At 49.1% G+C, this 14,791-nt stretch overlaps 1 protein-coding gene across 1 annotated transcript in view; it reads right to left on the bottom strand.

Moving 5' to 3' along the window:
• Nucleotides 1-14,791, bottom strand: part of LOC104656835 — an 83,355-nt gene that overhangs the window by 404 nt on the left and 68,160 nt on the right. The window contains exons 4-5 of the mRNA XM_030918634.1: nt 3,839-3,916; nt 819-906 (exon numbers count right to left, since the gene is read on the bottom strand). Of these exons, the coding sequence (XP_030774494.1) occupies nt 819-906; nt 3,839-3,916 (166 nt within the window). The remainder of the gene's footprint in view (nt 1-818; nt 907-3,838; nt 3,917-14,791) is intronic.

Genomic DNA, 14,791 nt, shown 5'->3' on the forward strand with positions numbered 1-14,791 from the left:
AATGCAGGCCTATAGTCCCAGCTACTCAGGAGGCTGAGGTGGGAGGGTCACTTGAGCCCAGGAGGTTGAGGCTGCAGTGAGCCATTTTTGTGCCACTGCACTCCAGCCTGGATGACAGAGTGAGACCCTGTCGAAAAAAAGAGAGAGAGAGAGAAGAAAGAAAAAGAGAGAGAGAGAGAAAAAAAGAGAGAGAGAGAGAGAAAGAAAGAGGAAGGAAGGAAGGAAGGAAGGAAGGAAGGAAGGAAGGAAGGAAGGAAGGAAGGAAGGGAGGAGGGAGGGAGGGAGGGAGGGAGGGAGGGAGGGAGAGAGGGAGGGAGAGAGAGAGAGAGAAGGAAAGACAAGACAGACTGTGGGGCCCCATCCCTAGAGTTTCTGATCTCATGGTTGGGATGGCCTGAGAATCTGCGTTTCTAACAAGTTCCCAGTGACTGACATGGAGGCTGCTGGTTTGGGAACCACACTGTGGACGCCTGTGCTAGAGGAAACTTCCAGCTGGGAGATCACAATTGTTATGCGATGCCTTTGGGCTCATCATTCTTGAGAAAGAATATCCCCTTCCTCTCTGAGCCACCCCATCATCCTCTTACACGCTGCCTGCCCCCTTTTAGTTTACCTGGGGCACCAGATTCTCTTAGGCTCGCAGGAATTCTAAACCTGCATCTAAGTACCATCGTCCCAATGACCTCAGCACCTGTCTCCACCCCCACCCACACCAAATCTCATCCGCATCTCACAATTCCTTTGGCCGGAGCAACTTGCAACTGTCCCAGTGAACCCTTTTATCCACAGTATCATTCCTGCCAAGCATCTGAAATCACCTGAGAGCTGCCAAAAGCCCCTACTCCGCTCCATGGCTCATCATCTCTCCCGTGGCTCAGAGGACTCTGGCTCGGTCTTCCACCTGGTCTGGTGCAGAGGGAACTTACTCAGTCCTTGATCACAAATGAGTGACAAGAAACGGACATCAAGAAATGACATTCTAGCAAAAGAAGGAAAATACCCAAATGTGCATCTTGGTTTTTTTCACCACCTGTGCCCCCTTTGTCCTCCCATTCAGATATCTGGCACCATGGGCAGAGAGGATGCTGTAGCGGCACTAGGCGAGGCCATGGGATTCCAGCCCCACTGTTCCCCTTAGCTGCTCTCTACACGATGATGGCTGACACAGAGTTGGTCACGCCTTCCTGTCTGCCTACTCTTTTCAGCGAGTGGGAGGCTGGGCTTACCTAAGCATAAACAGGCACACACACAGGCATGTTGTTGATGACTAGCAAAACCAGATTGTTTCCCTGCTGTGCACCAGTTTTGTGGAGGCTGATGTATGTTTCCACATCTCTTCATGGCCTTCCATTTCTCGCTCTCCCCCAAATAAGGCCAAGTGTGTCCCCCTTAATGGCCTAGGCCAGGCCAGCTGTGCCATCCCTGCTGCCTGCATCATTACCAGGCACAGCTTTTGCCCTGGAGTTCAGCTGGCAGCAGAGCTGCTGATGTGCAAAGCAGAATGGAATCCAGCTTGGCTCTCCCGGCTGTGTGGGCTCGGCGAGGCTCTCAGAATGCATACTTGTTTGTGTCTGGAAATTCAACAGCTGCAGCCCAGGGACTCAGAAAACAGATCCGCAGAGGAAGACCACACCATTATCTGCCCCAGCCAACCACGACCACTCTGTTAACCCAGAGAAGGAAAGAAGACTGTATGTCCTCTGCTGAAAGATTGTATTTTCCGGCTAGTGCTCCTAATGGAAACTGGTACTCCCTTCTAATGGGAGGCCCTGACTCGGCAGGTAATTTGGTGATTAATCTGAATCCTTCAGGCACCTGCCAGAAATACTTCAAAGGTGGTACAGTATCATAAAGTTAATTTCCAACCTTTCATTTTTAAGATAAGTGAATCTTTGTCTGGGGTTTATTCTCTGCCCTTTATTCCTCTGTTGCTGACCAGAGGGTTTTGTGAATTTACGAAAGTATACAGTATTACCATTCCCAGCCCACTGTAGCAGACCAGCCCCTCTCCCAGGAACATATTCCAGGGGTGGCAGGACCCCTCTCACTAGATCTGCATCTTGTTCTCTGATTATATCCACCTGGTTCTATATCCTTTGTGCTTGAACTTTTTAACCAAGTGACCGTCTTCATGAGGACTCTTCCTCTTTTCAGGTGTCCAAACATGTCACCCTTCCTGCTTTCCTCTGGAGTGCACTTCGGAGTTGTTTCAAACCACCCCTCCCTCCCCACACCCCCCAAAACACAAAACTACAAATGACAAGAACAATTGGAAAGTTCTTAAGGGATGTTGGCTTTTGCTTTGTCTTGATCTTTTCCACTTGTGGTCCAGGGCAGATAAAGAGGGAGGCCTTGTCAGCCCTGCACTGTGGAGTCTGCAGTGGTGAGCAGCTGTATGTACTGGGCTTTCCCGCATGGTGCAGACTCCCCTGCCCAGGTGCCCCTGGTCCCGGGAGGGGAGGCCCGTGAACCCCGCAGCAATCTTGACTCCGTGTGCTCTGCCCCAGATCACCAGGTCCCTCCAGGAACCTGCAGCATTTCCTTTGCTGTTTGGGAATTCAAAATGGTTTCTCGAAAAGTGTGAACAGGAAGGCAGAATTTACCAAAGAGGACTAGATGTAGCATGACCCTTGGATTCCCAGATTTCTGCTGCCACAGACTCATCACTTCCTTTTGCCCCTATGATGAGTTGAAGATACATTTCGGAATACATGGCCCCCAAAAACAGGAGACAGGGTGAACATCATGAGGACAGTGATGACGTCTTCTGTAAGCCTAGAAATGTCCTGGCCCTGAGACATGTCCTCTGCCCTCCTCCACTCCCACTCTGCCCTGTGCGATATGGGAGGGAATTCCCCAGGGGAAGACAGGCTCGTCCCTGCCCAGAATTTCCCATCCGTAGCTGCACTGTCGGTTAGGTACCCAGCTTCCCCAGGCCCCACGTATGCACCATCAGTAAGTACCGGAGCAGGAAGCAGAGGAAGGGAAGGATGCAGCCGCATTCAGTCCCGGAGAACAGCAGGCCCAGGTTGCTCCTCTTTGGTGGCCGGGGCTGAAGGACAGTCTGTCTTATGGGGAAAACTCTCCTCCCGCATAGCATGTTTTTCTGGGGGCCTCCGCTGAGCTCACCGTCTTGGGAGAGCTGCATGTGGAATGTGCAAAAGAAGTCACCCATCTAAGCCGATGTCTTCATTGGCTCAATGTCGTTGATCACTAATGCAACAATACTGTGGTTGTACTGACTGTATGTATGACAACATTCTCAACAGTACAGGATAACACAAAGAGCAACAGTAAAAGCTGGAGTGTCCCGCGAACGGAGTGGGTGGGCTGTGACTCCCACACTTTCCCTGCCCCTCACCAGCCCCTCCTTAGCCCCTGTGTGCTCTCCAGGTTAACACTGCAGAATGACCTGGCCAGACGTAGCCAATAGGTGTGCTCCTAAACAGCTGGTACCACACCTCCCTGGCTCGTTCTTCTTCAGGTGAGGAGCTTCTCTGACCTTCCACTTTGGAAAGAGCAGGCCTTGCTTGAAACTGAGTGCCGGCCAGCCCACATCCCCCGAAATAGATCAAGGGACTCGTCACAGCCACTGCTCAAGTATTGGGAAGAGACATGACACCAGTGCACAAGTGCATTCTGAACCATAATGACAAGCAGGGAGCAAGAAAGCCACCTGTCTCTTTAGAACATACTTTCCCTCAGGCCTAGGGCTCAGTGGAAAGAGACAGGAAGGTTCCGGCTGTCCTTCTAGCCCCTGGAGCTGCCCAGCCCAGCCCTGGCAGATGTGAATCGCCCCAGGAAAGGAGAGAGGAAAGAAGCCTTCCCCAGACCTCACCGTTCCTCATTCCAAACATCTTGTAAGTCCCAGGGGCACTGAAATAGTTTGTCCGTAGCCAAACACAACTTCCTGTTTCTAAGAAAGGGAAGAAAAAAAAAATAGTTGAAAGCGTTTTTGGACACTGGAGATTTCAAGTTTCTGTAAACGAGAATGAATCAGACACATGTGGAATGAATTTCTCCGGAAGTAAGAAAAGATGCTGTGAGTTCCTCTTGCTGGACCAGAAAATAGGAAAAGCGTAGCTAGGAGGGGAGGTGCCTCAGAGGCTGCAAGGAGAGAGGCTGTGTGGACATGGGATGGAAGAGAGGGTCCCATTGGTGACAAGGCTCAATGAGGTTGCCCTGAGGCCACATCCTGAAGCTGCTCATTACTGAGAACTGCTCCACCTCTGAAGACCTGCATCAAATCTCCTCCTCCCCAACCACAACCTCCCATCTTCCCAGATCTTTCCCATAAGAGCATCCTTCCCCATGCCCTGACCCCCCCCCCACACATGTCCTTCCCCATCGTCTTTCCTGCTCCTCTGTCTCCAGCTTTTTCCCTGAGCTGCTTGGACTCCACGCTCAGCGCCTCCACCTCAATCTTGCCAGCGTTCTCAGTGCCCTTGCCCCACCGATTCTCTGTGCTGCTCAGCAGGCAGAGCTTCACATGGCACCCATTCCCCTCTCCACACCTCTCATGTCATCCTGCTAGCAAGCAGATCCACACCCCAGGGGAATCCCAGCCCTGAGCACACTGGTGCCACCATAAAGTTACAGCGCTTGATGGAAACTGTCCAGCAACCCAAGCAGACTCCCTTCTCAGCTTTACCACTGGTCGCCCACAGAACTATTCTGTGCTTCCCACGCTCCTCCAGGTCGTCACCCTGCTACACTTCACTGTGAGTAAACAAATTCACCTCCACTGCTAAGTGGAGCCCAGTACCGTATCCCTTATCATGGAAGGGAGAGGGGACACCAGCTCACTGTTAACAGGCCACGTATAGACACGAATCTAGAGGAATATAACTCTCCCTCATTTTGGATTCAACAGGCATGTTCCAATCTCTGCCAAATCCATAGGAGAGTGAAGACTCAGAAGATAACCCCTCCCCCTGATTAAATTAATCCTCCAGCTCTCTGAAGGGTACAGTGCATCATCAGGTTTAAACACCTAGGTCTAAAAAAAAAAAAAAATGCCAGGCGCAGTGACTCATGCCTGGAATCCCAGCATTTGGGGAGGCTGAGGCAGGCAAATAACTTAAGGCCAAGAGTTCGAGACCAGCCTGGACAACATGGTGAGACCTCGTTTCTACAAAAAATATAAAAAACTTAGCCAGGGCTGTTCCAGCTACCCAGGAGGCTGAGGTAGGTGGATCACCTGAGCCTGGGGAGGCCGAGGCTGCAGTGAGCCGTGATCCTACCACTGCACTTCAGCCTGGGCGACAGAGCCAGACCCCTTCTCAAAAGTAAATAAATAAATAAATACGTGCCCAGGCTCCCTCATGGCCCGGCTTCTCTACCTCATCCTCCTTGTCGGCCCCTCAGTTTCCACTACTGCTCGGAGTCCTGCGCATGGCCCTGACATGGTCTGTCATTCCCTCAGTTCTTTCTAGCTCCACTGTTAGATGGAGATGGCTCTTCAGATCCCAAAGGTGGGTGAGGGGAAGAGGGGAAAGCCCTCACAGGGACAGGACCAAGGACAGTATACCTAAGAGAGTAGGCTTTGCACAGTGCTAACTGTGGCCTGCTAGCCTGTCTCTGGTGTGTAAGGATGTGAAAAAATGTCTCCCTCTTCTCCATCTGGAGTTACATTACCAAAAGCCTAGCCTACAAATGTGCCAGATCTCAGGAAGCAGGACAGGGTGAGGAAAAAAAAAAAACCCACAAGAAAATGAAATCATCATTTAAAAAACCCTGTTCATTTCTCATCACCAATCCTGAAGTCTTGCTTGTAGCTACAGATGCGCCTTAATTTGTGCAGAATTACATCCCCGATAAACCCATCGTACGTCGAAAATATCATAAGAATAAAATGCGTTTAATATCCCAATAAATCCATTGTAAAGTCAAAAATGTGTAAGTTGAATCGTCCTGAGCCCAGACACTCCTCCACTTACAATCAGGTTACATTGGGATAAACCCATCAAACAGTCAAACAATTGATTGTAAACTGAACCATCATAAATTGAGAACCATCTGTATATCCATCCTTTTTAAAATCTATCCTTTCTCCTTCTGTTTCTGTTACATAATGAGGTATTTTCCCACTGTCAAAACTAATCCCTTCTCAATACTGCAGCCCTCCACCCTCTCAAGGCACTCAGCCCCTCCACAATCCCTCCCTTCCCAAAGACTCAGCCCCTCCCTCTCTGCTGACAGCTCCCCATCAGTGTTCGCAGGTGCTGCGTCTTCTCACTCCCGCATTTCACAGCCATGTCTCTCCGCTCTCCCCTCGCTCCCTGAGTTCCTGCTGCTCTTCCAAAGCACACAGCTTCTCTCTCCAAACATCACATATACTCTTTCCTCTTCTGAAAATGTTCCTTTTCCTCTTTCTTCTCTCCCCACTTTAACACACTCCTACTTATTCTTCAGGTCACAGATTAAAGGTCATGCCCTCAAAGAAACCCTCAAAGTCCAACAGACCTGCCTCAATCCTGTGCCTGCATCCCGGCCTCCTCTGCATGCCCTCTCCCTCTGGTTATCCCTACCTAAGTTGTTGAGTTCCTCTGGGTTCTGTTCACTCTTCCTGGCTGATCCCATCCACCCCCATGGTTTCCATTTTTTCCTATCTGCTGATTACTCCCAAATTTAAATCCGGAGGCTGTGTGTCAGGGGCCCCCATGCCCACCTCATGTTTGGAGGTTCTCTGGAAGGGCTCCTGGGACTCAGCACATAGCTGGGCCCATGGTGAGGCTTTATCCTTTTGCTGTGGTGGGGACACATGGCTGGATCATAAGGGGTCAAGGCACAGGCAGGGTCTAGAGGAACCCATGTGAGACTTTCCTTATGCTCTTTCCGTCCCACCAGGGTCCCACAGAGCCCACTGTCCCTCCACAAAAATGCAGCAACACACGTGTGACATTTCTGTGCGGGGAAGCCCAGTAGAGACTTAGTGCCCAAAGGTCTTAACTGGGGGCTGGTCACATTGGTACTCTCTGCCTAGCAAAATTCTAGACTCTCAGATAAAAAGTAGGTGTTTGGCATAAATTATGTTGTCTGCACAGACAGTCTAGCCATGGGGAACCACCTGATCAGTTAACTGTTAACTAGGGATGCTCTGAGAGCCAAGTTCCCAGACGCCAGCCAAGGGCCAACCTTGCAGACAGGTGTTTCTATGAACAACAGTGTCAGGCCTGCTGTGATAACTCCTTTCTGCACAGGCTATGTTTCCAACTTCCCACCTGACTCAATTTGCTCAAAGTCAAACTCACTCTCTTCCTCCCAGCTGTTACACCTATAACCTATCTTTTTGTTGTTGTTGTTGTTGTTGTTGTTTTTAGAGACAGAGTCTTTGCTCTGTCACCTAGGCTGAAGTGTGGTGGTGCAATCATAGCTCACTGCAACTCCTAGGCTCAAGTGATGCTCCTGCCTCAGCCTTCCAAAGTGCTAGGATTTCAGCCATGAGCCACTGTGCCTGGCCAGGACCTGTCTTCTGTTTCCCCCTCTTCTCCACCCCTCCTATCCACTGGCCCTCAAATGCAAACTCCTCCCTCCATCTCCATTGCTGCTGTTTCCGTGGGGACCCTCCATCCCCTTACCTAGCATGGCTTCAACAGCCCTCTCCCATTTCACTTCACATTCCCTCTAATCCCATCCTCATATTACTCAGTGATCTTTTAAACATGAAAATTGGGGCCAGGCGTGGTGGCTCACGCCTGTAATCCCAGCACTTTGGGAAGCCGAGGCAGGCAGATTACCTGAGGTCGGGAGTTCGAGACCAGACTGGCCAACATGGTAAAACCCCATCTCTACTAAAAATACAAAAATTAGCCAGGCATGGTGGCGCACGCCTGTAATCACAGCTACTTGGGAGGCTGAGGCAGGAGAATTGCTAGAGCCAGGGAGGCGGAGGTTGCGGTGAGCTGGGATCATGCCACTGCACTCCAGCCTGGCTGACAGAGTGAGACTCTGTCTCAAAAAAAAAAAAAGAAAAGAAAATTGGATCATTTCACTTCTCCATTGAAAACCCTTTGAAACCCTTTAATGGTTTCCAAATGCACTAAGAATTTTTTTAAAAACTCCAAACCTCTAAACAAGTCCTACAAGTTCCTCTGTGGACTGCCACCTACTAGCTCCCAGTCATTTTACGTCACTCTATCCCTCTGGTGACACTTTTTCTTTTGTCACTTGCTCACCAAGCCCCTTCTCACTTAGCAGATTCCCACATGCCAGTCCCAAGCCTATGATGCTCTCTCCCCTGCTTCCCCCAGTTTTCCCAACTCATCCTTAGGGTCTCAGGTTGACGGTCTCAGGCTAAGAAAGTCCTCTCCTATCTCCTCCAATCTAAATGAGGTCCCTTTAACTCTCATAATTAACAATTCTATGTATCTCACGTCGACTGTTCTGTTTGTTTGTTTGTTTGTTTGTTTGTTTGTTTGTTTGTTTTGAGATAGAGTTTTGTTCTTGTTACCCAGGCTAGAGTGCAATGATGCAGCCTTGGCTCACTACAACCTGTGTCTCCCGGGTTCAAGTGATTCTCCTGCCTCAGCCTCCCGTGTAGCTGGGATTACAGGCATGTGCCAGCACCCCTGGCTAATTTTTGTATTTTTAGTAGGGACAGGGTTTCGCCATGTTGGCCAAGCTGGTCTCAAACTCCTGACCTCAGATGATGCGCCCGCCTCGTCCTCCCAGAGTGTTGGGATTACTACTGTTCATTTAATGCTTCCCCCTGCACCCCACCAGACTGCTAGCTCCATAAGGGCAAGGACTCTTTGTTCACTGCTGGATATTTGGAGCCAACCTAGTGTTGGCCATGTGGTAATGCATTGTCTCAGTTAGCTTGGGCTGCTGTAACAAAATGCCACCGACTGCATGGCCTAAACAACAGAAATGTATTTTCACAGTTCTGGGGGCTGGAAGTTTGAGCTCAGGGAGTCTGTATGGCTGAGTTCTGGTGAGCGCTCTCTTCCTGGACTGCCGATGGCCACCTTCTCACCGTGTGCTCACACGGCCTTTCCTCCATGCATGTGTGTGGACAAGAGATAGGGAGCTCTCTATAGTTTCTTCTTATAAGGGCACTAATCCCATCCCAAGGGCCCCACCCTCAGGATCTCATTAAACCTAATTATCTCCCAAAGGCCCCAGCTGCAAATACTGTCACATTGGGAGTCAGGGCTTCAACATATGAATTTTGAGGAGACACAAATCAGTCCATAGCTAATGATCTCAGTGTTCCAAGAAAAAAATGAGTGAATCACTGACAAAGAAGTGTTTCTAAAATGTATGTCTAAACTTGTCACTTCTTTCCTCAAGGGTTTTCAATAATTCCCACTGCCTGTAGAAGAAGTTCTAAAGTCCTCAGCTCAGCATCTGGGCCTGTGATAACCCAGCCCCGGGCTACCCTGGGGTTACTCAGCAGTGCCCCTGGAAAGGATGGCTTTCTCTTTCAGGAGCGTGCCCAGAGTTCATGCCTGTTCAATAGCCTCTGCCTCCCAGGGGTCTGCTCTGCTGTCTGCAGCACTGGCACCACTGAACCTCGTCCACAGCTCCCTCGAAGCACGCTCTCTGCAGCCTGAGTAGTACATCCAAGCATCAGAGTGAACAGATGCAGAAAACTGCCAGAAACATGTGCTCCCAGAGCTGAGAAGCTGCAGAAAAGAAACCTCGTTCTGACAAAGGGCAGAGCCACACACACACGGAGCTAGACCTGAGTCTCTGGAGAGAAGAGGCTGCTCTGAGATGAGCCCGGAACCTATCCCTCAGCACTGGGCATCACCACTTACGAAGCCCCTTGCCCACCCTCGAGAATGTCCCCCATCTGCTGAGCAGAGCAGCACAAGACCTGTTGTGAACCGGCACAGCCTTGGCCTACCTCTGTGAGTGTCCTTCCCAAGTTCTGGGAGTGATTAATGGGTCAGCACGGCCCATAGTGGACTCTGTAAATGTGCATTCCTTTCCTCTCTCCCTGTTGCCCGGCTTGTAAACCTATGCCTTGGCCTCCACATCAAGCATGTGCTTTTGGGTCAGAGGCTTCCAGTCCTGGCCCTCCTCTCCCGCACACTTTCTCCTGCTCCCTGGACAACTGGCATTGCCCTGATTAGGTTGTGCACTATCCCAGTGGCTCGCTGTGGATATATGGGTCCATAATTCCCAATAGCCTCATTCTGTCTGGTGATGAAAATAAAATCTGGAGGGGAATTTGCTAGAACTTCAGCCTCCCACCACATTGCAAATTGAGAGCTGACTTTGATGTCATATGTGTGCTAAAGGGTCAGCACATATTAGAAAAGCAGCAGGCAGAGAGTTAGATGGACTGATTTTGAGTTTTGTCTTTGCCATTCACCAATTCGGTGACCTTGGGCAAGTCAGTTCCTCTGAGCCTCAGTTTCTTCATCTAGAAGATGTCCTACCAACCTCAAAAATGTGTGCAAAAATCAAGTGAAAGAATGCTATGTGATGGTGGTTTGCAAATTACAACACACTACATGAATGTAGGAAATTCAATACCTTATATCCTTAGGAGATTAGGGGCATCACTTGCTGGAATAGCATTTTGCTTACCACCAGATCCCCGGGTTGGAAGAGGGTCTAGGCAGAGAAAGAGAAAGAAAAGCATAAAATTACCTAATTTAGTGAACACCAAAATTGGTAGCATAAATTCTGTGTATGCTGGCAAGTTGGAGGGAATTAAGGGGAACAAAAAAGCAGACCTGGATGTGTTTGGCTCAGTGGTGTGGAACTTCAAATCCAGTGCCAGGCTTGGCAGAGATGTGAAGTGTAGACCACACTCCTCTCTCCTCTGAGTCCTGAGCCTTTGGGAAATAAACACAAGATGTGAGGATCAAAATATCAGGTTTATTTTTTATAATAGCAAAAGACTGGAAACAACCTGATGCCCATCTGTACGGGACTAGTTAGATAAATTACGGAAATTCACTCAACAAAACACTATGCAGCCATGGCTGGGCGCAGTGGCTCACGCCTCTAATCCCAGCACTTTGGGAGGCCAAGGTGGGTGGATCATCTGAGGTCAGGAGTTCAAGACCAGCCAGGCCAACATGGTGAAACCCCAACTCTACTAAAACTACAAAAAAAATTAGCTGGGCATGGTGGCGTGTGCCTGTAATCTCAGCTACTGGGAAGGCTGAGGCAGGAGAATCTCTTGATTTTCCTGAACCCGGAGGCAGAGGTTGCAGTGAGCCAAGAATGCACCATTGCACTTCAACATGGGCAACAAGAGCAAAACTCCATCTCAAAAAAAGAAAAAAAATACTATGCAGCCATTTTAAAAAGTGAAAAACAGCAAGGTGTTGAACCATAGCTATGGTACGCTACCGATTGTGGATGAAATATGTGAGTGTAAGTACATATTTGTCTGAATGTGTATAAAACACGCCCAGAAGGAGAGATGCTTAAACACAGGTGCCTCTGCTGAGGAGAACTAAGAAGCTAGGGAAAAACAAAGGGGAGACCATTCACTCTCTGCCTCTGTGCACCTTTTGAATTTTGAACTGTGTGACCATAAGACTGTTATTGTGTGCATGCATGTGCCTGTGCATGTGTGCGTGAATCCACTTTATTGAACTCGATAAACATCTTGGACTTAAAGCCAGTGGGCTCCCTGCTTCCTGATACTCAGGTATCTACTGGAAGCTCAGACTGTGTGACCTGCTCGTGGGGAAGTTAAATCCAGACAGCAAGATGAAGGACCAGAGTAACAGAACGCGTGCTGTCAGCTCCTGCAAAAGAGAACCAAGGGGCCGTGACAGCAGCATCCTTCTCCCACTCCTTACAGTGGAAGGGAGGAACTGGCAGTTTCTCCAACTGGACCTCCTCGCCCTGCTGTGGCAGTGTAAGGAGAGGGAGGATGAGGACCCTCCAGAACAGTACAGGAAATGTTAGCATCAAGTGGACAAGGGAAAGATGGGGCAGGTGTGGAACAGTGCAGCTGGGGAGGGGGATGCCAAGAAGGAAACTGACAAGAGACTGCGAGGACGAGCTGATGGATAATGAGAAGGAAGAGAGGTGTCAGGGCCTTGAGGATCATACACTTTCACGACCAGGAAATGGGTGCAACCCAAATATTGTGTTCATTAGTGAGACTAGAGAGCGAAAGGATGCAACCTTTGATCTTGCACAATGAGTGAGGATGCGGACATGACGGGGCCGTGACAGACTTTCACCAGGGCATAATTCAGCCCGATTCTAAGGAGGTCCCTCCCTTTCCTGATCCTTCACTGTCCTCTGCCCATTCCCAGCCCCCACATTTAGCAAAACCACTCCGCTTGGCGTTCCAATGTTCTGTTTTACATTTGGCTTTGTTCAGCAGCAGCCTCTGTTTAGCCAGTTTCTGCTTGGGAGCCAAAGCGTCAAGAAACTACATAAGAAGAGCAGAGCCTGGACAGGATCAGAAAATGCCAGAGATTTTGCCACCAAGCCTGCTCCGCTGAGACTGCCAGGAGAGTTTTGCAAATGGAATCAATCTGAACGTAACTGATGAGAAACATCTGAATGGAGGAAGCCAGGACAAACAGAAATCACTAAGTTTCCCACTGCAGTGGGCTGGAGTGGCTTCCCCAAGACTTCTACTTGTGTGCATTTACCTTTCTATCACAAAGAGGACTCGTGCTGCTTCTTGGAAACCTATCCAGTTCACGATGATGGACCCTGGCCTCACGAACTCCGCTTTCCCTCCAGTCCCCAAGCCCTTCCACGCCCCAGTCTGCAGGTGGTTCTTTGGCTTTGTTGCTGTGGTTGATACATTTTGATAGCAGATGGGTCAGAGGTAGATTCTGGTCACAGTATGGTGTCTCCTTTTCCCCAGAATGTGAAAACATCAGGAAGCCTCACCCACCGCCCAGGTATCTCCTTACCACCCCCAATTAAAAGCCCAAGATACCTCCCAAATGTAGTCAAGGAATTTGGGGTGTGCTCCTGCAGTTTCCACAGGGACACATCCTCGAGGCCAAGCAAGTGGTGGCATCATTCATTGTAACATGTCTCAGATGACGTTATAATAATGGAGTGTGCTTGGCTGCCTAGAGCTGAGAAGGAAAGGAGTTCAATCCTAAAACCGGGACAGTGGTTATCTAGCACATTTCGAGGGAAAGAACACTCCAATTCTGACTTGCACGTGCTTTTGGATCCTAGACCACTTTGTCTTCAGAGTGGAAAATCAGAATACCCTCATGAGATACTAACTTTAGGCCAGGTGCAGTGGCTCATGCACTTTGGGAGGCTGAGGTGGGAGGATGGCTTGAGCCCAGGAATTCGAGACCAGCCTGGGCAACATGGCAAAACCACATCTCCACAAAAATTCAAAAAACTTAGCTAGATGTGGTGGCATGCACTGTAGGCCCAGCTACTCGAGAGGCTGAGGCAAGAGGATTGCTTGAGCCCAGGAGGTGGAGGCTGCAGTGAGCCAGTATTGTGCCACTGCACAATCCTGGGTGAAAGAGTAAGACCCTGTCTCAAAAATTATAAAAAAGAGAGATATCAACCAATAGATAAATACTGATTCAGCAGTGTCCAGCTTCCTTCCCCTGCCTGCATATCCACCACACAGCCTTCTCAATGTTAACACAGAGCAGCTGGCCAGCTGCAATCACCTGAGCAGACAGAGGCATTCAACACATGGACATGGTGCTTTATCAGCCAGACACTCGACGTTTAGCTGGCACAAATCTGGGTAAATGCCAAACTGAGATCTGGCATCTGCAAAGCTTTGGCCCAGGCCTGGGACTGAAGGTGACTGATGGTTCTGTGATTGGATAGTTAGGAACCCCTGAGTTTAGGAACACGAGTGATGCGTCCAGAAACAATTAAACCATTGGTCAGGGAGTTGCCCTGCTTCTTGCGTTCTTTGAAGAATAACTTAGCTATGTGTAACGCTAAGCATAAACATTATGCTGACCTTGATCCAGGAATTTAAACAGTGTCATGTAATGTAAACACTACAAATACCTTCTTGCTGAAATGGTCTGTTTTCAGGATGGGTTAGGGTTTCTTCCCTACAAATGTACTTTGGGGCATTGGATTTTAAATTCACAGTCAGATCCGCATTTTTCTCGCGTTTACATTGCGTGGCCTTCAAGCGTTCTCACCAGCTTCTAAGGTTGAGGGAGCCCTCTACTGATGGCATGGCTATAATTTCACAGCACATAGCAAGGAAAACTGGGTGAAGTCTAAAGAACTCCTGGATCTGACAGCTGTAACCAGTCTCGAAACCTAGAGCAGACACAGCTCTGTTTCTAAAGCCTATGAAAAACCAGGCTCTAGAAACATCCTTGATTTCCTCAAACCATCCACATTATTTCAGGTTTTATACTTTCAGGCAATAGAAGAAAAAAAGGTCTGAAAGGAAAGTCATGTTCTATGCATTGAAAGCTTACATATTTTTGTGTGCACATGCACACGCATGCCCTTGTACAAATGCATATGCACACGCACACACACACGTATGCATGCACTTCTGTTTTTACAAATATACACACACCTACACCTACACATACATATACATACTTTGCAATTGCAGCATCCTGGCCCACTACAGGAAGGCTTTGCTCTGTGTGTGCGTGTCCTGGAGGAAAGGCGTGGGAGGTACATAGTATACATAGAATTCCAGAATCGTGGGACTGGATGGAACATTCACCCTTTGTGGCGTGTTCAGAGGACAACTCTGACAAGGCCACAGCTTGAGAAAGGAATTCTTCCCAGCGACTGTGACCTTGATGCTGGAGGTTAACAGCTTAACACCAGGATGTGGTGCCCAATTCTGAACTCAGGAAATTAATGACGATAAGGGTGGGCT

This window comes from Rhinopithecus roxellana, chromosome 15, assembly GCF_007565055.1.
Source record: "Rhinopithecus roxellana isolate Shanxi Qingling chromosome 15, ASM756505v1, whole genome shotgun sequence".
Lineage (NCBI taxonomy): Eukaryota > Metazoa > Chordata > Mammalia > Primates > Cercopithecidae > Rhinopithecus > Rhinopithecus roxellana.